We start from the raw sequence: 23,788 nt of genomic DNA on the forward strand, positions 1-23,788 counted from the left end.
GATACTTTGAAAAAAGATTCAATTATACCTATCAATAAAGATACTTTAAAATACTGACTTAGTTTCTAAACTCTTTTTGGGAGTGGGAGATTTAAAATTTATGACTTAAAGCAAAATTCTATTTTTAAACATTTTTAAGGGCATTTAATATTGAAAAATCTGCAATGCTTATCTCAGTTCTTAAAAAATCACATTATTTTAAAAAATCTTGGTTTGACAGTGTTTTCAGTATTTAGATAGTCTTAAGAAGTTTAGACATGTTATATTCTTAACATGTGGAACTTCCTTATTACTTATAATGTACATTAACTTAAATATTTACAATTTTTTTTCCAGTGGTTCAACTTGAATTCTCTCTTGACGGGTCCAGAATTAATATCAGACACATACCTTGCACTTTTCTTGGCTCAATTACAACAGGAAGGTAAATAAAGACTGAAATTTTTATAATGTTATCTTTCGAAGTAGCTAAATAAAACTAGCTTTATTAGGTTTAAGTATAAAAAGAACTTTATGGCAGTGAAATCATCTTGGTGAACCTTAATCTGTGATTTGGATGACACCGTCCAGGCAGAATTTTCACTGATACTTTGCCCTCACCTGAGGATGCTGCCTCCTTAGCAGCCCCACTAAGTGTGGCTTTTTTTCCTTCCAGACCCCACAGACCCCATGGCTAAGGGTTGGGGGTGGGTAATCTTCCTGTTTGTCCTTGCCCCTCTTGGGCCACTGTCCTTTGCTGAAAACTCTAGCTCCTTTAAAATACCTGACCCTAAAAAATTAATTAATTAATTAAAAAGCTAAAATAAAACTCCTGACACGGGAGTAAACTCTCTCTCCTGCTCTTTTGCATTTATCTGTGATCCTCCTTTTCCACATAAGATTTTTAGAGTCTGACTCGCCGTTTTCTCTCAACTTGAACTCCTTTTGTCATTCTTAAGTGATTTCTACATCAAAATATGAACCACATCAGCAACACCTTGACTGGATTTTGAGCCTTGGTTTCCCAGCTCCTGTTTTCAGCAAGGAGGGGATTGTATGTGCGTGCGCCCATGAGTGTGTGCATGCATACGTGTGCGTCAGGGTGGTGGGGTCAGCTCTTTCTACAGATGATTCATTTCACCCATATTTCACATTATTACACACATTATCTGGCTGTATCCTTACAACAGCCCTGTGAGGAAGGTACCAGTATCATGAGTTTAACAATGGCAAAAACTGAGATGTAGCGGGGTACACTGATTCACCAAAGACCATGCTCAGTCTTGGAATTAGAAGAGCTAGGACCAAAGCCCTGGCCATCTGATTCCAAATTCCTTGCTCTTCCCCACTCCTTTACCTGCCTCTATGTTAGCATTTAGTGAGTAGTCTCCTTGGTCAGACATTCTCTTGGTAGGGTCCTTTGCAGACATTTCATTTATTCCTCACAGTCGCTCTATGAGATGGCATTTCCCATCTTGCAGATGAAGAAAGTGGGGCTTAGAAACTTTCAGTAGTTTGTCCTAGATCACCCTGCCAGTAAGTGTAAGAACCATTATTTGAACCCAGGTCTTTCCCACCCTTCAGCTTGTATTCTTTCCACTCTACTGTGCTGCCTTTCCATCTACTGTCATTTTTAAACCTATTTTTAATCTCTTACTAGCTGTTTTAGTGTATTTTTGCCTTTTTTTAGGTTATTCTATATTTGTTGTTAAGGGTGATCTGCCAGATTGTGAAGCTGACCAACTTCTACAGATGATCAGGGTCCAACAGATGCAGAGACCAAAACTCATTGGAGAAGAATTAGCACAACTGAAAGAACAGAGGTAAAATTAAGCCTGTATGGAGTATATGATAGTATTTCATCACAAGAATTACATTTTCTTTCTTTTTCTTTAAAGATTTTGTTTTTTTAAGTAATCTTTGTATCCAGTATGAGGCTTGTACTCACATGCTCTACTGACTAAGTCAGCCAGGGTCCCCAAGAATTACATTTTCATGCTTACTTTGGGTGTGTGGTCCTTTCATGGTTGGTGATTTTTTTCTTTTTAGACTTGTTATATTTTTAGTGAAGTTTTTTGGTTCAAACTTGAATCGATTCTTTGAATTACCTAATTAGCTTAGATCCAAATCACAGCACGATCTTTTTTCTTTTTTTTTTTTTTTAAGATTTTTATTTATTTATTTATTTATTTGACAGAGAGAGAGATCACAAGCAGGCAGAGAGGCAGGCAGAGAGAGAGAGAGGGAAGCAGGCCCCGCTGAGCAGAGAGCCCGATGCAGGGCTCGATGACCTGAGCTGAAGGCAGAGGCTTAACCCACTGAGCCACCCAGGTGCCCCAGCATGATCTGTATATTATGAGATGCTCTGCCAGAAAACATGTATTTCTTGACTTACATAGACTCTTTGGGTGCAGCTGGCTGACTGAGTCATGGATCATGTAACTCTTGATCACGGGGTTGTGAGTTCAAGCCCTACATTGGATGTAGAGATTACTTGAAAAAAAACAAATATGGGCGCCCGCATGGTTCAGTGGGTTAAGCCTCTGCCTTTGGCTCAGGTCATCATCTCAGGGTCCTGGGATCAAGCTCCACGTCCAGCTCTCTGCTCAGCAGGGAGCCTGCTTCCCTTCCTCTCTCTCTGCCTGCCTCTCTTCCTACTTGTGATCTCTGTCTGTCAAATAAATAAATAAAATATTTTTTAAAACACACAAAACCCCAAATATAAGTGCGAGCCCCATGTTGGGTGTAGCGATTACTTAAAAATCAAATCTTAAAAAAATTATTTAAAAAAATTTTTCATTTTTCATTTATAAGTGTCTCTATGTTTCATCCAAAACAGAAGATTGATCTGCAGTTACTATCTGTTTTTGTTCTTCAGAGTCCAGAAAACAGATCTGGAACGAGTCTTAGAAGCAAATGACGGGTCAGCCATGTTAGACGAAGATGAGGAAGATTTGCAGAGGGCTTTGGCACTAAGTCGCCAAGAAATTGACATGGAAGATGAAGAAGCAGATCTCCGCAGGGCTATTCAGCTCAGTATGCAAGGTCACGATGTTTGGATGTATACTTCATTTGTTGTTGAAGGGCTGATTCTTTATTCCCCTGGTAGTAAACGTACTGTTGGTAAAAGTTCTTTGACAATTACTGCAGGAGCAGTAACTATGTACATACCGTTAGCTATTCTTTTAGCTTTCTTATAAATAACTTTCTACAACCTAAATTATATTAGGACTAGTTATGTTTTTATGCTGGTTTTTCCATCTGGTTATAATACTGTACTAGCACAACAATAAATGGAGCTTAATCTTTTTGGGCAAAAAGCAGGGAGGCCCTTCCCAGACCAGCTGTTCTGTAAATGTATGCTGTTGGATACAAAGGAAGGCCTGGGCAGAAAATATTTAAAAAGTCTAACTTAGTGGCTGTGCAACTTAACAACTTAAGCCCACTTGGATGGGCCCACCTTGACAGTGACATAAGGAGAATGAAGATGTATCCCCCAGGGAGTCCAGGCAGAGGGAATTGCCTGGGATATAGTTTAGAGAGGCTTCCTGAAAGGTGTGCGTGGTTTTTTTGGCGGTTTTGTTTTCATCTAATTAATGTGAATTTGCCTTCTGCTTAATGAGATTACTCAATGGAATTTCTTAAATATCTAAACAAAATTGAAGTTATGTTACTATGAAGATTATCCTTTCTATCCTGAATTCTCCTGCCTCCTGGCACATCTTGGAGTGCTTCATATGTGTGCAATCCCGTTTTTGATTAGTAGAGCCCTGCTTGATTAGCCCAACAATGAACAGACAGCAGCTTTTATAATTTTAGATATTTTGGGGACCTTCACTTTTCTTCCTGCTTTATTTCACCATCTGAGCAGGATCTCTTCTTGGTGCAGTTATTAAGTGAGAACAGGGACACACACTTCCTTAACTTGTATATATAGTGTGCGAGTATTTTAGGTTAGAGGAATACAGAGAATGGGTTTCCAGTCAACCACTTTAAGTTGTTTCTAGTTGAAAGGGCCCATTCGTTTCTAGTAAGTTAAAGAGGGCGCACACATGTGATGTTAATGGCTCTTCCTTCCAGGTTGGCTGTTGGACTTACATCCTCACATCTGCTATGTCACAGATGAGTGTGGACATGGATTATATTTGAACTGCCTTATTCAGATTTGTCCTTGAAAGTTTCAGAGCCTTTCTTATATTTATAGAATAGTAGCACAATATTTTTAAGAGGAAAACTTTTCAAAAACTCGCTCAAATAAGTATAAACTTAGGGTTGCTTAAATTGGTAAATAAAGGGGGCGCCTGGGTGGCTCATTTGGTTAACTGACTGCCTTCGGCTCAGGTCATGATCCTGGAGTCCTGGGATCAAATCCTGCATCAGCTCCCTGCTCAGCAGGGAGTCTGCTTCTCCCTCTGACCCTCCCCTTTCTCATGCTGTCTTTCTCTCTCATTCTCTCTCTCTCTTTCTCTCTCATTCTCTCTCTCTCTTTCAAATAAATAGAATCTTTTAAAACTTTAGTTTTTAATCTTTTTTAAAAAATTAGTTTTTTATTCTGTTTTCTTTTGTTTTCAGGTAGTTCCAGAAGCATATCTCAAGATACTCCACACACCTCAGATACACATCTTAGTTCAGAAGAGCTCCGGAAGAGAAGAGAAGCCTACTTTGAAAAGTAAAGTAGTTGGTACAATATTAAAATTGCATATTTAATGTGTACTTTGTCTCTTGTGTCTATAGTTTATATGTGTAGAGCTTTGGTTTAAACTATTTTATTTAGGATTTTCGCCTGTTAAAAGATTGGTTACCCCCGAACCCTGTGAACATCTGAGTGTATTTTTTTTTTTCAATTTATGATGAATGAACTGAAATGATAAGTAGTTTTAGGGAAAACCTTTGCCTTGATACCAATTAAGTTTATATGAAATAAGGTGAAGGAAACCCAGTTAAATTTCAGTCATCAAAAGAAAATGGACCAAAGCAAGAACAATGGCTGGTGATCCTCTGGATATGCTTCTTGGTTATCTGACCAACCCTGCAAAGTTCTTCTGTCACTTAGCAGGAAAAACAGCATTGCTGTGAGGAAGCGCACTCCCATCTCAGATAGAAGTGGTGGTTCATTGTTCTGATGGTCACTTGAGGGGTTATTGCAGGCCTATTGGCATAGGGACATGGGGGCAAACCGTAAATCTGAATCATCAGCTCCCAAAACCCAACTGCTTAAGTGCTCTCAAGTTAGAAAATAAAAATGTCATCCTTCCCAGTAATTACCGTGCACAAGTTGTCTTCCCGTTTTCTTCTTTTAAGGATAAAAACTTTATTTTAAAGGTTACACAGTAGTCTTTAGATAGATAGATACTCAGATCCTCTGAGCACAGATCAGAAACCAGAAGGTTAGTGGCTGAATCTGGCCTGTTCACTATGTTTCATCAATTCTGAGATGCACATATTTTCACATTTCAACATCTCTGCAATTAAGCATCTCACAGTCATAATTGGTAGTATTAGAGGAATCTAAAATACTGGCGCATTTTACATTTGATGGTGTAATGAAGATAATATTTACCTTGTTTTCTGTTTTGTTTTGTTTTTAAGTCACAGCTCAGAAGTATATGAAGGAAAGTTCTGATCAGCTGACATCCTCTTAATGTGAGATATTTTGAGTCTTTATCCAGTGATAGATTAATGGATCTAATTACATAAAATTTCAAAATAGTGCTTATTAGTGCTTCACTTCCCTTCAAATTTTTAATTTTCTTACTTTTTAATTTCGATAAACTTCAGCTATCTATAAAAAGTAGAGAAACCAGCATAGTGAACCCCTATTTACTTAACATTGCCCAGCTTTAACCAAGGTCAGCACATGGCCAGTGTAGTTTTCTGTGCCCCCATCTCCCTTGCTTTCCCTTCTCCTACCACCAAGCTGGGATTGTTTTGTGACATCTAAATTATTTTATCCTTTCATCCATTTTTCTTGGAATATAGTGAAATGTTACTGTCACACTATAATATTAATAATGACCACATGATAATTATTGGTAATTCTACAATATCATCAAACATCTAGTTAGTGTTAAAAATAAGGGGCGCCTGTCTGGCTTAGTCAGTGAAGCAAGTGACTCTTGACCTTGGAGTTAAGTTTGAGCCCCACATTGGGTATGCATATTACTTATAAAATCTTAAAAAACAAAAAACAAAAAAAAACTCCAAACTGTTTAATTAGATAAAAACCAATATTCTATAAAATTTAAGACATACCAAAATTAAAAGAAAACAATCCTAGCCTTTAAAAATTAATGTTAGTATTTTGACACATTCTCTTCTAGTCACACACATGTATATTGTATGTTAGTTACATCCATTTTCCCATCATAGTAAATAGTCTTTATAATAGGCTGTGTGATATTTCATAAAATGAATGTGTATATCATAATTTATATGTGAACCTTTGACTTTTACTATTACAATTAATAGTTTGTACTAACCTTGTGGCTCAAACCTCTCATCATTTCTTCCAGTTATTCTGAGATTTTTGGGTCAAAGGACAGAAACATTTTTTTAAGGTCTTGGTACAGATTTCTAAACTGCTTTCCAGAACATTCCCAAATGATACTTCTATCATGCTTATTTCACATTCTATTTTTTGCCAGATTAAATTGGTCCAAACAGATATACTTTATTTTTTTTAAAAGATTTTATTTATTTATTTGATGACAGAGATCACAAGTAGGCAGAGAGGCAGGCAGAAAGAGGGGGAAGCAGGTTCCCTGCTGAGCAGAGAACACGATGCAGGGCTCGATCCCAGGACCCTGAGACCATGACCTGAGCTGAAGGCAGAGGCTTAACCCATTGAGCCACCCAGGTGCCCCAAACAGATATACTTTATAGCAAAACTACAAAATTCACAAGTAGACCTAAGAAAAAGAAAATTTTTTATACTTTTAAAAAACAAATCCCGGGGCGCCTGGATTAGGCTCTCTGCTCCGCGGGGAGCCTGCTTCCTCCTCTCTCTCTGCCTGCCTTTCTGCCTACGTGTGATCTCTCTCTCTGTCAAATAAATAAATAAAATCTTTAAAAAAAAAATCCCTTTTTTATTTAAAAAAATTATTTAAAAAAAATTTTTCTTTTTAGGTTTTTTTTTGTGGCAGTTGGGCGGGTTGAAAATGTGGAACTTTAATACATTTCATCTTTATCATAGAGAGGATTTAAGATGTTTGAGTGTCAGTGCAGCTCCTTCCGGGTTAGAGGATAGTTGACCGGGGAGGAAGATGCGCAGTGATGGTTTCCAGCTTCAGTTTCATCATCTGCCTCCTGGTCTGACCTTGAAAATACTGCTGGGAACTTAAGGAGAACTAGAGAATATTTTACAGTCACATGTTGCTGAGAAGAGTTAAGAGCTGACTTCTTGATGTTTCTATTCAGCATTGTCTAGCATTCAGAATCTTGGAAGACTCATTAGTAAAGAAGCTGAGAAACAATATTAGTCTCTAATATTAGGCCTTTCACTAGAATTCCTGATTACTTAGACTACAAGCTTGAGTCTTTGGGAACTGAGCTCTAAGGTTATTGAGCTAACTCTTTGTTCCTTCTGACCCTCTCTAAATGGGCCCTGGTGCTAACTTGTTATTCATTCAAATAGTTTTTTTCCTCTATACAGTATTTGAAGCTTCATGCCTAATGTAGTAACCACAGTATTCATGCATCAAGCATAAAAATACTGTTTAAAAACCTACTTGTTACAAAGTCATAGTCAATGGGGGCACCTGAGTGGCTCAATTGGCTAAGTGTCCAACTCTTTTGATTTCTGCTGAGGTCATGATCTCAGGGTTGTGAGATCCAGCGCTGCATTGGGCTCCCCGCTCAGCAGGGAGTCTGCTTCTCTCTCTCCCTTTGCCCCCATTTGCACATATGTGCACTCTCTCTCCCTTTCACTGAAATAAATCTTAAAAAAAAAAAAAAACCAACAAAGTCATTGTTAATGAATATTAAGTAATATGTTCATAGCCAAGATATATTTTCCAGTAGTAATCTCTAAACCCATTACCTATTACTAAACCCCAAGTAAAACTCTTACTATTTATCAGCAATGTCACTATAAAACCTATCTTAAAAACTCACAAATTGAATGTCAAATTAGACAATGTGTATAAAATTATTGTGTAAACTGTAAAGTATTCCACAGATATCTTAGTTTCCAAGAATTTTTAATTCTTCTCCATGTGTAGCTCTGAAATGATACAGATTCTTTCCTCTGTTACTAAAAAAGCATTTCCCGGGCACCTGGGTGGCTCAGTGGGTTAAAGCCTCTGCCTTCGGCTCAGGTCATGATCCCAGGGTCCTGGGATGGAGCCCCGCATCGGGCTGTCTGCTCAGCAGGGAGCCTGCTTCCCCCTCTCTCTGTGTCTGCCTCTCTGCCTACTTGTGATCTCTGTCTGTCGAATAAATAAATAAAATGTTTAAAAAAAATAAAAAATAAAAAAGCATTTCCCAACAAAGAGGGCATTATTGGCATTGTCTTCATGGTCATGGATTGCTGTGATTGTTTTCATTGTTTAACACTTGAGCTCAGTGCCCAGTGGCATGGCATAACAGGATTCAGTTTAAGAAACAAGCTAGTAGAGGTATTTTAAGCAGGAAAATACTTAGTACAGAAACTCAGCGCTTACCCAGTCTTAGGAAGAGCTGGAGGTACAGTCTTTAGGCCAGGCTTCCAGAATTCCAAAGACCAGCTTGTTTGAAGAGCTGTGTCCACTGCCCCGTTGTCATCATGGGAATTGGGATATATGGAGTTGAAGAACACACTGCTATGGCTGTCATCCTAGGATCAGGAAGCCACCACAGTTGCCTCGACATGGGAACACAAAGTCCAGCCCCCAGTGCAGCTGGCATGAAGCAGAATCCTGGCACGGCAGCTCCTTGACTTGACTTGCCAGCAGAGAACAGCCAAAGCAGCAGGATGGTTGTGTCTCATTTCTGCAATTGCTTAATTGATAACCAGAATCCTAGCTGTACAGAGACCTAAGATGATGTTTTAGCTTTCTAGCCTCCGATTCCGAGGGCACATTCAAAGCCACAGTGAAAATGGTGCCACATTGCTGTTTAGACATGTTGCATATTACTGTGTCATCGAATATGAAAAGTGTCAAAATTGTTTCAAGGTTGGCAACTCATTTACTTCTCACTTTTCATAAATTTAAAGTAGAATAAAGGTTATCCCTCTTAAGGTCACTGCCTCACCGACCATGCTCCTGTGTTCTGACATATTGTCTTGATTGAAGGGGGAAAGGGCATGGAGAGAGAGCTGATGGGCCAAGATTTTCCTCCTGCCTCGCAGCCTGTCTCGTGCACATCCCAGACTTGGGGTATGCTGGTGGGAGCATCCTGCCATCTTATGCATCATTAGCCCCGCATGCCTGAGAATAAACTGAGACAAATGTCAGTATACTTAGTTTTCTTTGTTACTCATATTTAAAACAGAAGATTGAGACTCTAAGGGGAAAAAAAGTATGCTATTCCATTAATAGTGTTACTGGTGAATTTAAAATACTGGTTCCTTTAAAAATCCTTCTAAACATTTTTTTTTTAAAGCTATGGCTTCTCAGAGTATCAGCTCTTTGTAAGGTTCATTTAATTTTCAACATATATCTGCCTATGATGTGAAATAATTTGAAATTTATGTAAAAGCAGAAAGTTAACAGAACTCTTTTATACCCTTTGCCCAAATTCCCCAGTTGTTGACATTTCTGAGTGATTTGAGCATAACTTGCAGACATGATCTCCCATTATATCTCAGTACTTCAGTGTGTATCTTTTTTACATATAAGGACACTGTCCTACATATTTATTTATTTATTAAAGATTTTATTTATTTATTTGACTGACAGAGATCACAAGTAGGCAGAGAGGCAGGCAGAGAGAGAGGAGGAAGCAGGTCCTCCCCGCCCCCCGCCGAGCAGAGAGCCTGATGTGGGGCTCCATCCCAGACCTGAGCTGAAGGCAGAGGCTTTAACCCACTGAGCCATCCAGGCGCCCCTATCCTACATATTTAGATCATAACCATCGTGTTAAAAGTTTTAAAATGTGGATTTTTCTGACATTGTTTTTCCATCTGAAAAAATACAGGGAAAGTTTATTTTAATGCAATAAATGGTACTGAAACTTGATCATGCATCTTAAAGTTACATTCTTTCATTGATCAAGAACTTGGTGAATGCCTGCTAATGTGACAGGCACTATTTTAGGCACTTGGGAAACAAGATAAAGTTTGTGCTCTTGTTAGCTGATGCTCGAAAGAGGGAGACACAGAGTATCAGATGGTGATAAATTGATGCCAGAAATTGAAAGGGAGCAGCAATGAGATAATGAGAGTACTTGGAGGCTGCTGCAGGTGGCTAGTCAGGAAAGGTCTCTCAGAGGACATACTGAAGCTCAGAGCTGAAGGACAAGGAGGAGCTGGCCATGGAAAGATCATGTTAACTTGCGTGGTAGTTGGAATGCTTTATATTCTCAAAGGTGCTTATTTTTAGTGACTTCAACAATATTGAGGATCTGTAAACCAACATGTTTGCATAAGAATAGCTACCAGCAAATGCTTATGTTGATGTGTTATTTTGTGGTGAAAATCTTTACCTATTAATTTGATAATTCAGATTTTGTATCTAGGTTTCCTAGAATCAGCACTGTAATACTTTCAAGTAACATAAATCGGACTGATTGCTCTGGCATTCTTTTGTGGAGTTCGTGACAATGACTCTTGTGGAACTTTATATTTTCCATGTGAATACTTTTTCTCATGGCATATTTATTCTTTGTTTTTTTAATGTACATTCACTTTTGACTGTTTCAGGCAGCAGCAGCAGCAGCAGCAGCAGGAGCAGGGTCCTCCGGGACAGCTTTCACAGCCATGTGAGAGACCGACCACAAGTTCAGGAGCACCGGGCACTGATCCAGGTATGCATCTCTGCCCATGCTCTGACACAGGCTCCCTGTGATCTTGGCTTTACAGGCTTTTTTTCCTCCCCTCTTTAATATACTGAAACTCTTGTATGACTTCGTAATCTACTAAATCCTTAGATTAAAAAGCAGGCAGACTAGAGTACTCAGTGAATATGTTTCTTTAGAATTACAAACAACAGGGACGCCTGGGTGGCTCAGTGGGTTGAGCCGCTGCCTTCGGCTCAGGTCATGATCTCAGGGTCCTGGGATCGAGTCCCGCATCGGGCTCTCTGCTCGGCAGGGAGCCTGTTCCCTCTCTCTCTCTCTCTCTGCCTGCCTCTCTGCCTACTTGTGATCTCTCTCTCGCTGTCAAATAAATAAATAAAATCTTAAAAAAAAAAAAAATCTGCTTTGCTAGAACTTTAAAAAAAAAAAAAAAAAGAATTACAAATAACAGGGCACCTGGGTGGCTCAGTCATTAGGTGTCTGCCTTTAGGTTGGATCATCCCAGGGTCCTTTTGGGCTCCCTGCTCAGTGGGAAGCCTGCTTCTCCCTCTCCCGCTCCCCCTGCTCATGTTCCCTCTCTCGCTGTCTCTCTGTCAAATAAATAAATAAAATCTTTAAAAAAAATTATAAACAACCCTTGCAATTTAGAGTAATTAATAATTCTCCAAAAATTCCTCAGATATAATGGATACTAGTAGTTGGAAGATGAATACATTTTACCCCCTGGAAAACTAAAATGCTCAAGTGTAATCTAGAATTATTTATCAGGCCTTGGTTTAATAGGTCTTAAACTTTGGTCAGTTATTGGTAGTACAAGTTGAGTAAGAAAACAATTGTATGTGACAAAGGCCAAGAAAATTCAGATGGGCAAAGATTTGAACAGATCCTTCACCAAACATACGGTTGACAAAGAAGCCAATGAAAATATTGTCACTATTAATAATCATTAGGGAAATATAACTTAAAATACAAAGAGATACTATTACACACCTTATTATAAGAATGGTTTAATAAAAAAATAAAATCGAGAGTACCAAATGCTGGCTACGATCAGAGCAACTAGACACCTGTACATTGTTGGTAGGAATATAAAATGGTACAGCAACTTTGGAAAACAGTTTAGTATTTTCTTATAAATTTAAATGTACACTTAACCATATGATTCAGTAGGCCCTACTCCTAGGTATGTAACCAAGAAAAAAAAGAAAACATAAATTCCCAGAAAAACTTGCAGGTGAATGTTCCCAGCAGCTTCATTTTTTTTTTTTAATATTTTTATTTATTTATTTGACAGAGAGGTCACAAGTAAGCAGAGAGGCAGGCAGAGAGAGAGGGAGAAACAGGCTCCCCACTGAGCAGAGAGCCTGATGCGGGGCTCGATCCCAGGACCCTGGGATCATGACCTGAGCCGAAGGCAGAGGCTTAAACCACTGAGCCACCCAGGCGCCCAGCAGCTTCATTTTTAATTGTCAGAATCTAGAAGTTACCTAACGGTGGTCCTTCAGTGGTGAATGAATGCACAAACTGTGGTACTTGCAAACAGTGGACTACTATTTCACAATAAAAAGAAATGAACTGGGGCTTTTCCCTATTCTCCTGCTATTTACAGCTAATAACCATGGACATTTATAACAAACGTAAGAAAATTCTGAAAGGCAGAGAGAAGACAGGCTGTATATGAGGCTCAAGGACCAGAGGAATGACACAGTGATGTGTAGCCTAGATTTTCTTTTTGTCTCACATATTCTGGACTTGGTGCTGAAGAAGCCACAGTAAGGATGAACCCTAACCCTATTCTGTATGGTCAAAAGGGACTACCTAGCAAGTAAAAACTTTGAGATAATAAATACTCTATTCCAGCCAAACAGGATTAGGTAAATAAACTGGCCTTACTGTCACCCTACTCCATCGACACAGACCAAGTAGGAGGGTAGACTGGTATCCCAGCTGCCAGGAACAAGGTGTACCTCCTGCTTCCCCTGGCCAGGGTGGTGTCAGAGAAAGCCACGTGGGAAGCTGGGACTTTAGGTCCCTCCAGGAGACAATGAGGGGCTCTTTTCCATGGTGTCCGTGGTCATAGGGAGCCTAGACTTCCCCCCACCAATACAATATGGGGGTGTCCCTCTGGCTTCCTGCCTGGCTGGTTTCAAAAGAGGCCCAGTGGAGAATTGGAGTTAGTGATTTGAGGCACTAAAGAGGCCATACCCAGAATGTCGGTGAGAGGTGGTAAGGGGGTATTCCTGCCCCTTCCGGTCAAGGAGCTAGCAGTGGAGACCAGTGAGGAGCCAGAACCCCCACATGGGCACAGAAGTAATGATCACACACACACTCCCCGTCTCGGGCCGCAGCAGGGCAGTGCCCCTCTCCCCCACTTGGTGCTGTGTCAGAAGAAGCCTCCTAAAAGAGAAGATTTAAGTAAGACTCATAATCTTATAAAATGGAAGACCACAGATGTTTAGGTTGTGATCAGAAGTGTTACCATACCAAGAGCCAGGGAAAAATCAGCTTGATTGAGAAAAGACAGTTCATAGATACCATCACCAAAATGACACTGGTATCAGAATAAATCTCACAAGGATTTTTAAAGCAGCCATCATAAAAATGCTACACTAAGCAATTATGAACATGCTTAAAACAAATGAAGAAAGCTTCAAGAAAGAAATAGATGAACTAAATGGAAATTTTAGAGCTGAAAAATAATACCTGAAATTTGAAAGTGCAGGGGTTGGATTCAACAGGTGAATGGAAGGATAGAGGAGAGAATCCATGAACTTGAGGACTGTTGCCCATTCTGAGCAACAGCGAGAATTAGACTGGAAAAAATTAACAAAACCTGTGGGACTATAGTAGAAGATCTAATGTGCCATGGGAATCCTAGGAGATGAGGAGGGTGGGGCTGAAAAAATATTTGAAGACATAATGGCCGAAAATCCCCAGCTTTGGCAAAAGATCTAAAACTACAGAATCAGGGTACCTGGGTGGCTCACCAGGTTAAGTGTCCGACTCTTGATTTTTTGCTCAGGTCATGGTCTCAGGATGTAAGATCAAGCCCCATGTTGGACTCCACCCTGTGCGTGAAGTCTGCTTAAGATCCATCCTCCCTCCCTCCATCCCTCCCTCTCTGCCCCTCCCTGCCAAATTAATTAATTAATTAATTAAATAAATAAAACAAACTGCAGAATTAAGAAGCCAAGTGAAGCTCTGACAGTTAAGCGCAAAGAAATTTATGCCAGAACTTCATAGTCTAACTTCTGAAAACTGAACAAAAGAGGAAAATCTTGAAACCAACTAGAAACATCTTGCCTATAGCAATTTGTATGATAGCACATTTCTCACCTGAAATCACGGATATCAGTAGAAAGTGGCATAACTTTTTTTTTTTTTATAAAGATTTATTTATTTTAGAATCTTCAAGTATGCATGAGCAGGCAGAGGCAGAGAGAGAATCTTCAAGCAGATTCTCCACTGGGCACAGAGCCTGATCTCATGACCTTGAGATCCTAACCTGAGCCAAAATCAAGAGTCAGATGCTTAACCAACTGAGCCACCTGGGCGCCCTTCATTTTTCAAGTGTTGGAAAGAAAAAATAACCCAGGGGCACCTGGGTGGCTCAGTCGCTTAAGCATATGCCTTTGGCTCAGGTCATGATCCCGGACTTCTGGGATTGAGTCCTGAGTCAGGCTCTCTACTTGGTGAGGAATCTGCTTCTCTCTCTCCCTCTGGCCCTCCCTCCCTCTCTCAAATAAATAAGATCTTTAAAAAAAGAAAAGAAAAAAAAAGAAACCCTAGAATTCCCTGTGAAAATTTTCCTTCAGTAATGAAGAGAAAAATTAAGAGAATTTTCATTGATAGACCCAACCTAAAATAATGGCTAAAGGAAGTTTTCTGAACAGAAATAATGGGGGCGCCTGGGTAGCTCAGTCATTTGGAGTCTGCCTTCAGCTCAGGTCATGATCCCAGGGTCCTGGGATCGAGCCCCACGTTGGGCTCCCTGCTCAGCGCCTGCTTCTCCCTCTCCCACTTGCCCTGCTTGTGTTCCCTCTCTCGCTGTCTCTCTCTCTGTCAAATAAATAAATGAAATCTTAAAAAAAAAATTAAACAGAAATAAGTATTAATCTGGGAACATTAGAATAAAAGAATAGTAGTAAGAGTAAAAACATGGGTAAGCATTAGATATTCCTCTCCTTTTGAGTTTTCTAAATTATGTTGGATGATTGAAGCAAGAATTAGAATATTGATTTTGTTTTTAGTGTAAATGTAGAAAATATTTAAGACAATTACATTATAAATGGTAGAGTAAAGGGAGGTGAAATTCCTATGTTTTTCAACTGTTACAGTCATTCTGGAAATAGTTTGTCAATTTCTTTAAAAACAGAACTTGTACCTACCATACAACCCAGCAGTTACACTCCTGGACATTTATCTCAGAGAAATGAACACTTAACCTGTCCATGCAAAAACCTGTACACAAATGTTCATAGCAGTTTTATTTCTCATAATCAAAATCTGGAGACAACCAAAATGTTCTACAGGAAGGCAGAGAAGGTTAAACAAATGGTAGTATATCTATGAAATACTACTCAGGACTAAAAAGAAACCAGCTCTTGATACATGAGCAGTTTGGTTGTGCTTCAAGGGCACTATGCTAAGTGCAGGAAAGATCTGTTACAGTGTGGTTATATTTGTGTAACATTCTAAAAATGACAAATTTGGGGGCACCTGGGTGGTTCAGTCGGTTAAGCATCCGCCTTCGGCTCAGGTCATGATCCCAGGGTCCCGGGATTGAGTCATGCATAGGGCTCCCTGCTCAGCCAGGGAGTCTGCTTATCCCTCTGCTTCTCCCCCTGCTTGTGCTCTCTCTGTCAAATAAATTAATAAAATCTTCAAAAAAATAAATAAAAAATAAAAATGACAAATTTGTAGAGATGGAGAACAAATTAGTGGCTGCTTGCAGTTAGGGAAGTTGGGGGCAGAGTAGTGGGTATGAATCAGAAGGGACAGCAGGAAAGAAATCTTTGTCGTAGTTGAACAGTTCTCCATCCTGGTTGTGGTGCTGGTGGTTACACAAATCTACACGTGTGACGAAATAGCATAAAACTACACACAGCTTCGTACCAATGTCAATATCCACGTTTGGGGTTAAGTTGTAGTTCCCTAGGATTTAACTATTGGGTGAAATTAAGCCAAAATGTACACAGGCACCCTTTGAACTATCTTTGCAACTTACTGTAAATAAATTGTTTAAAAACAAGATTTAGGTAACAAGTTATGTATATGTATGTATACACACACATACACATACACACACACATACAACTAAGTTTAATCTTTCATTTAGCATAATGCACTTGTTTTGAAATATAGAGTAAATGTATTATGGGGATTGACCACAAAGGGGCAGCATGTGCAAATTTGGGAGAGCAGCAGAGCAGGTCCGGATCTGGTGGTGATGGTAGTTACACATCTCTCTGCATTTGTCAAAACTTATAAAACTGTAAGAGAGTGCATGTTACTTTATTTAAGTATTAGAAATTTTAAAAGGAAGCTATAGTAGTCAAATGTATTTTCTAAGAGCTTACCTTTTGATGACTTTGAGAATTTTCCAGAAACGTCTGAGAGAGATGCTTGTTTTCTTTCCCAACAGGAGATGCTATGAGTGAAGAAGACATGCTTCAGGCAGCGGTGACCATGTCTTTAGAAACCGTTAGAAATAATTTCAAAACAGAAGGGAAAAAATAATACCTTTTACAAATCATTTAGATATTCGTATTTTCCAACATTATTACTCTGTGTGGTTAGAGCATAGAGGGTCCATTTTAGTAATGTGTCAAACAATGTTCAACAGAGGAGATAAGACTTTTAGGTGGTTTGCAACAAAAAGATGAGAAAGTGGAAAAATGCGCCAGTTGTGGGACTAAATAGTGATCCTCCAAACACTAGCCAAAGAGGCATTTAGTAATTAAAGAAATTTAAAATAGTTTTCTAAATGTTCCTTTTTCTTTCTGAGTGTGCAATATCTCACATGTCTCAAATTAGGGCATTTTTCTTGGATCTTTTTGCAGACCAACTAATTAGCTCTTGCCACAGAACTTTTTCCATACATGTTCTTTTCATCCTTTCTGTTCAGGTTGTTTGACTCACTTTCCATCATCTCATAGTTGCTTTTCTTTTTCATTAACCAAGTTAACCTTTAGGACAGTGTCTCTTTTCTGTGTTGATAGTAGTAACAGTTCCAGAAAGATCTGCTGCTTTCCCTCCAATTATGTAGCGTGCCCTTGGATGTTTTCTCATGTTATTTCTCTAATCACGGTTTCTTTGCTACTTGGTTTTCCTTACTTTTCTACAGCTCTTTTGAAAGATGGTAATCTTTCTGAGGTTTTGCTTTTTAAGCCCTCTAAGATGGGATCATTAGTTCATGATTCTGGTGCATTCCAAAACGCTGAAATCAACAAGTATTTGAGAATAAATGAGAATTTTTTTTAAATGTGTGAGCACATCCTTTTCCAGATGTTTTATGAATGTCTTCTCAATTATGTTAGACTGTCACAGCTTTGCTGTGACTTTTTCTCCTGCACCTTGATATTTCCTTTTCTCCAGTTGAGAAAAATAGGAGAAGCAAGTTTCCTTCTGTGTCAGACTTCACAAATAATACCCACCATGAATGTATGGGAGACAAAGTTTGACTTTCAGTTTAGCGGCAGCTTCATTTAATTTTCTCTTGTGACCGGAGCTCTCTTGTTTATGGTGGAGTCACGGAACATAGATGTCTGTTTCTGCTGCATATCTCGTAGTAGGTATTATTTGCCAGAGATGATGATCTGGAACATGAAATTAATCTAACAAAAGTACATTTACATTTATACTGTGATTTGACACTCATATCATGTTTAAATAGCTTAAGAATTACAGAAGTTACACAGTACTTAATGTGTCTGTAAATAAGAAAGCCTTTAGTTTTGATAAACATTCTTTAATTGGGTTGCACAGAAAGTTTCTTGCTGTGTCAGTACAGTGGTATGATTTTGGTGAAAATTAACTATGTCTCTCTGAAATGGACATTTTGGATTCTGGCACTTACTCCCCATCCTTCATTATCCCATCCCCTTTGAAGCCCTTTGGAATGTTGAATTATTCATAAGCTAAAGATTAGGAAATATCAGCTAACAACATAGAAAATTAAAGTATGATATGTTGCCATGATTAGTGTATGGCTACACATTTTATCAGGGAAATTTTTTTGACCTAGGATTTATTGCTGAGTTGAAAAGAGATGAAAAAATGCCTTTTATGATTATGAAATAGCTTTTTTTTTTGATAGAGACAAATTTTTTAGTCATTATTTTGTGCCAAATAATGTTTTCTGAAGTTTCCCTTGCAAAAGTAGACTGTTTTACTTTAAAATCTAAAGTTTTCTTTTGAGAATTGAAAATGTTTCAGAAGAGTTATAAAACTTTAGAATTGCAAGGGACATTGGCGTTAGTACTGCTCCCTCAAGATTTATAAACCAAAATATTTTAAGATTGAATATTTCTGTAGTTTTCCCCAATATACTTGTCCTCTTTTCCATGGATATTAGTTTTTACCTTATCCCATTGGAAAAATACATTAAACTTTTCATACATGAATGGGTGACTTACCTAATATAAAAATGAGAAAAGAAATATGCATTTGAAAGTTTTAACCTTAGAGTTTATAAAGTTCTTGTATTACACGCCTTTATTAAAGCACTTAAGGAAATATGGCATGTTGACCGTCATTTAGGAATTTTTTTTTTTTCCTCTGCAGCAGAGCTGAGCACACACTGGATACATTTGAATGTGTTTAGTTTCTTTTGAATATTGCATTTGGCAGGCAGATCCAGAATGACTAGAGAACTGCCAAATTTTTGGATTGGCTTAAATATAATTTAGATTCCATTTCTTAATTGATTGACCAGTATGAAAAGATGCCAATGCTTATAATTACAGTATCAAAAAACTTAGTTATACAAAGGTATAGTTCACACATCAGGAACTTATTTACTGTAAGCAACCTGCAAGAAAGTCAGAAACAATGAAATTCACAATAGCTGTCCTGCTCAGAACTCTATATAAAGATTTCCACTCTGTTTTACCAATTGGGAACACCTTAATGTTTAATATTTAAACTACTGGTATCATTTTTCTAATGTATAAATTGCGTTACCAGGATAAAATACATATAGTGGTTATGCTAGTGTTTAAACACGTTTTGGAAACACCACTTTCATATTTTGAGATGTCATGAATATAATAAATAGTATTATGTTTTAAAAATTCACAGTAGTTTAAAGAAAACAGTAGTTAACCTCTGCTCTAAAATCATCAATAAACATTTTTACAGTAATTCACATACAGATATTTCAGTAATGTAAATTGAAAAGATTGCTGCAGGTAAACTATAGTTTAACTTTTAAGATCTTGATCAAATAATTTACAATTCACAGAATATTTAAGGAGGTGCTTTTTTTTCTTTAAAACTTGATTTTTCTTAAGACTTTATTCATGCCAAAGTTAATGAAAAAAGTTCAGCACTGGTTGAGGGTCATTATAGGCAAAACTACCAATAGTCTGTGGTTTTTCATGTAATACTAAGTTCAATAAAGTAAATTTTATTCCTGTCAGAGCCTGAATCACATTTTTAATGTCTGCATGTTTGATACTCTTTTTAAATAGTATCATGCCAGTGCCAAGATTTACTAAATGTGTTAAAATTGGCCTATTGGGCCCACACAAATTTAAAGAAGATTGAGTCAGTGCATAAGCAAAATATAGTGATAGAAATTAAAATATCTCCAGTTGAAATAAATCTTGATGGTTTTAAATTGTCAAGAGAACTCAATAATTAATATTGATGGCTTCCTATTTAAAACTTTATGTGCAACTGGAAAACCCAATGACCACTACTCTAAAAGTAAATAGTTTGTTGTATCTGGGCCCTAACAAGTATGGAGATATTATATATGTGACCTTAATTAAGAAAAAACAGATTGGATCAACTAATCATTTCAGCAGTGTCAATAATTTTTTCATATTTTCAAAAGAAAAACTTTCCTTTATTCCTGGTCCCTTTATGACCCAACATCTTCTGCTAAAGAAATAAACTGGCTGCCTTCGGCTCAGGTCATAATCTCAGGGTCCTGGGATCGAGCCCCGCATCGGGCTCTCTGCTCTGCAGGGAGACTGCTTCCTCCTCTCTCTCTGCCTGCCTCTCTGCCTACTTGTGATCTCTCTCTCTGTCAAATAAATAAATAAAATCTTAAGAAATAAACTGGCTTGTATTTTTTAAAGTCTTACATTAGCAAAAATGTTTTGTTCCATTTTACTTTCATGAATGAAAAGATTATTGACACAGTTGTTTAATTCTTGAATTTTGATTTTTTTTTTTATTTGAAGATCTTTGCTTTTATTTTTGCAAAATGTTCTGGCATTTTAAGAATTAATACTAGTAACATAATTTCTAAATTTACAGTCATTGGCATGTTTAACAATAGTGTATCAGTAAATATATTAAGACTGTGGATTCATAGACAAGGAATGGGAAGCAATAGTGAAATGTATGTAAAAATTCCTGATTGATTTAGGAAGCACTTCACCTTGCATAGTTCAAAGGTGAATGTCTCCAGGAACTTTTTAAAAATTTTTTTAAAAGACAAAGATGTACACTTGAATGTGAAAAATTAATTTCTACAACACTGGACTACTAGAAATAACTTTGTAAAAATTACTGTTCTGTATAAACTATTTGAAATTCAAGTACAAAGAAAACACCTGAAAAGCATTGTCTTTTGGCCATGACACCAGTGCACTGTGGCGGGTGCCATTTGCTCAGGACCCAACTCTGTAGCCCTCTCTGTGTGTGCCCTCCCTCCAAGTTCTGTTGCAGTTACTACACACACAGGTCTTCCTGTCTGGTCCTTCGAAAAGCCGGGCTTCCAAAGCACTGCTGAACACTGAGGATTCTATTGTTAATGTGGATGTTCGATGAGTTGTATTTTAAATATCAAAGATTATTAAATAAAGATAATGTTTGCTTTTTTTATTTCTGTTTTTATTTGTGTTAACGGGTTAATTCCTAGCCTTGCTAATTAAGCAAAGGATGGTGGGAAGACCGGCCACCTCTGTACCACCTGAGAGCTTTCCAGAAATGCAGAACTTTAGGCCACACCTACTGACTCAGGACCTGTGTTTTTAACAAGACCCCCAAAGAATCACATGCAGATTCAAGTATGAGAGGCTTGTTTTATGGGCAGTTTGTGACAAACAAAAGGGGTGGGGCACTGATAATCCATTCCAGCTCACTGCTGCCCAAGGGCCCACTGTTACTGGAACCTCTCATCTTTTCTTAGAGATGCTAGGTCCAAAGTTTTACTTGAAATCTGATTTTTAAATGGTTGCTCCATTGCTTCTATAACCCTGAGGGCCAAACAGATCACATTGGTAACAATTTTTAGGAGTGCTGTTTTTTCCTCATCCAACTCTGGACACCAGAATCCAACTGTAGTAATTGGAATCCACTTGGTCGGATCGAGGATTCAAGAATCCTCAAATCATAATGAGGGTTATATATCCATTTTATCCTTAATTAGGGTTGGACACGAATATTGAAATATAAAATGTTCGAACTGATTACATGAATCTTAGCGAAACCTCATAGCTTAGTGCTTAGAAGGACCGTTTTATTGAATTGATGCCACCAAATGGCTCTGATCTCATCAATACCTACTTGTGGGTCGCATGAATTTTAAGTTGATTTGAAGACCCATTTTATAGGTTAGCTGATATAAAAGGGAATTTAAGGGTTGTCTTTATCCCGAAGATTTGCATGTTTGAGGACTCTTTAACCATTTTGTCAACAAATGCTCAAAAGTTCATTCCTTAGGGGCGCCTGGGTGGCTCAGTGGGTTAAAGCCTCTGCCTTTGGCTCAGGTCATGATCCCAGGGTCCTGGAATTGAGCCCCGCATCATCGCATTGGGCTCTCTGCTCAGTGGGGAGCCTGCTTCCTCCCCTTTCTCTGCCTGCTTCTCTGCCTACTTGTTATCTCTGTCAAATAAATAAAATCTTTAAAAAAAAAGTTCATTCTTTAAGTAATTTGGGTTGGGCTGACCTACTCTTCTTGACGTTTCCCCTTTACACACTGTGGTCCTAGCAGGCCTCCTTTTGGGTCTTTCCCACTCCCCGGGTGCTCCCTCACATTCTCCTCACTCCCTTCCCTTCGCTTGTTTGATATCCCTGACCTGGAAGTCTGTTGGCCACCCCCTTGCTGGGAGGGCTCTTTCAATGGGGCTACCACCCTTTGCTGTGCCCTGTTCTCCCCCACCATCGTTCCAGTGCTTTCTGTGTTGGGAACAGCCGCCACCCTCTGTCTCGGGCTGCTAGCAAGAAACAATCACTGTGGCACTCATTCACTCATTCAACAAAATATCTGAGCACTCCCTGTGTGCCAGGCATGGTTCTGGGTCCTCGGAAATAGAGTCATGAGTCAGATACTGTGCTCTTGTCCTTGCATTCTGGCTGGCTGTTACGCAGAGGAAACCTTTCATGAACGTAACTTCACAACACGTAAAGAACTGTGCTTGTTCTATGAGCTCCGAAGACAAACAGGGTGATGCACTGGAGTGTGATTGAGAGGAAGAGCCGCTCGTTCTGGATGCAAGGAAAGGCCTGCACAGAGGTGACCTTCACACAGACACCTAGTAACTCCTGAGGCTGCCCTGCAAAGGTGAAAGGCATGAGACCGGCCTGAGGAAACGGCAAGCGCAGCAGCTCTGAGGTGAGGGCTGGTTGTGTCCGAGGAACTGAGAGAGGCTGGAAGAGGCTAACAGGTAGTGAAGAGAGATGGAATTAGGATGTAGACAATTTCTGTAAGCTTTTATAAATACAGATAAGTTTGTATTGTATTGTTCTATTATACAAAGCCATCTGCTTCCATTTTCTAAAATATTCCCCCTTCTTTCTAGAATAGTCCCAAGACTTCTTAAAAAAATCTTTTAAGGATTTATTAGAGAGCGCGCATGCGTGAGCAAGAGCCGGGGTGGGGGGTGGGCAGACAGAGAGAATGAATCTCAAGCAGACACCCAGCTGGGAACAGAGCCTCACTCGGGCTCAATCCCCCGACCCTGAGATCATGACCTGAGCCGAAATCAAGAGTGAGACACTTAACTGATTGAACCTCCCAGTCACCCTCGAAAAAATAATGTTTTAAAAGGTTTATTAACTACATCTACCAAAGATCAATTTGCTTCCCTTCAGCAACCCCAAAAACTGGCTGTATTTTAGCATTAAAGATACTGCTTAGCATACCTCAGACCAGGATTTCAGGCAAGCCTCCCATTTCCCACCTGTGCATTTTGTCTGTCTTCCTCTCTTATTGATGCAATTGTTTTCATCACTATCAGACAATTATAGTTCGTTTTGAAATCTTAGCGTCATATTTTGGTGGGTAATCCACATCAACTGTAGTGATTAATATCCAGATATCTCCCAGTGACTCTGTGCCTTTCGTCCAGGATGCCATCATATTATGGCATTACTGTTGCATGAGCAACAGTATCATAGCTCTTCACTTGGACTTCAGCCTTTAGATTTGGTTGTCGGAGAAAAACAATATAACAGTGACTTTATTACCTCTAAGTTTTTTCTCTCCCAGCTTAAGAAAACCAGACCTGATTGGGCCTTACACAGTGTAAAGAATTTTTTTTTTTTTAAAGAATCTGCTTTCTGGCGGCACATAGGAGGCTTAGTCCGTTAAGTCTCTGCCTTTAGCTCAGGTCATGATCTCAGGGTCCTGGGGTCGAGCCCCATGTCAGGCTCTCTGCTCAGCGGGAAGCTTGCTTCTCCCTCTTATCCCCAGCTC

At 38.8% G+C, this 23,788-nt stretch overlaps 1 protein-coding gene across 6 annotated transcripts in view; it reads left to right on the forward strand.

Moving 5' to 3' along the window:
* ATXN3 (ataxin 3) overlaps positions 1-17,754 on the forward strand; it is a 34,068-nt gene extending 16,314 nt beyond the window's left edge. For 4 of the 6 annotated variants that reach the window (XM_046008504.1, XM_046008505.1, XM_046008508.1 and 1 more), the window contains 6 exons: positions 337-424; positions 1,670-1,802; positions 2,858-3,024; positions 4,552-4,648; positions 10,820-10,923; positions 16,559-17,754. In XM_046008504.1, coding sequence (XP_045864460.1) covers positions 337-424; positions 1,670-1,802; positions 2,858-3,024; positions 4,552-4,648; positions 10,820-10,923; positions 16,559-16,653 — 684 coding nt within the window. In that variant the 3' untranslated portion in view covers positions 16,654-17,754. Of the gene's footprint in view, positions 1-336; positions 425-1,669; positions 1,803-2,857; positions 3,025-4,551; positions 4,652-5,568; positions 5,623-10,819; positions 10,924-16,558 lie in introns of those variants that run through there. The other 2 variants (XR_006818707.1, XM_046008506.1) reach the window with 2 other exon arrangements.
* The last annotated feature ends 6,034 nt before the right edge of the window (positions 17,755-23,788 follow it).

This window comes from Meles meles, chromosome 6 (genome assembly GCF_922984935.1).
Source record: "Meles meles chromosome 6, mMelMel3.1 paternal haplotype, whole genome shotgun sequence".
In the NCBI taxonomy this organism is placed as follows: Eukaryota; Metazoa; Chordata; class Mammalia; order Carnivora; family Mustelidae; genus Meles; species Meles meles.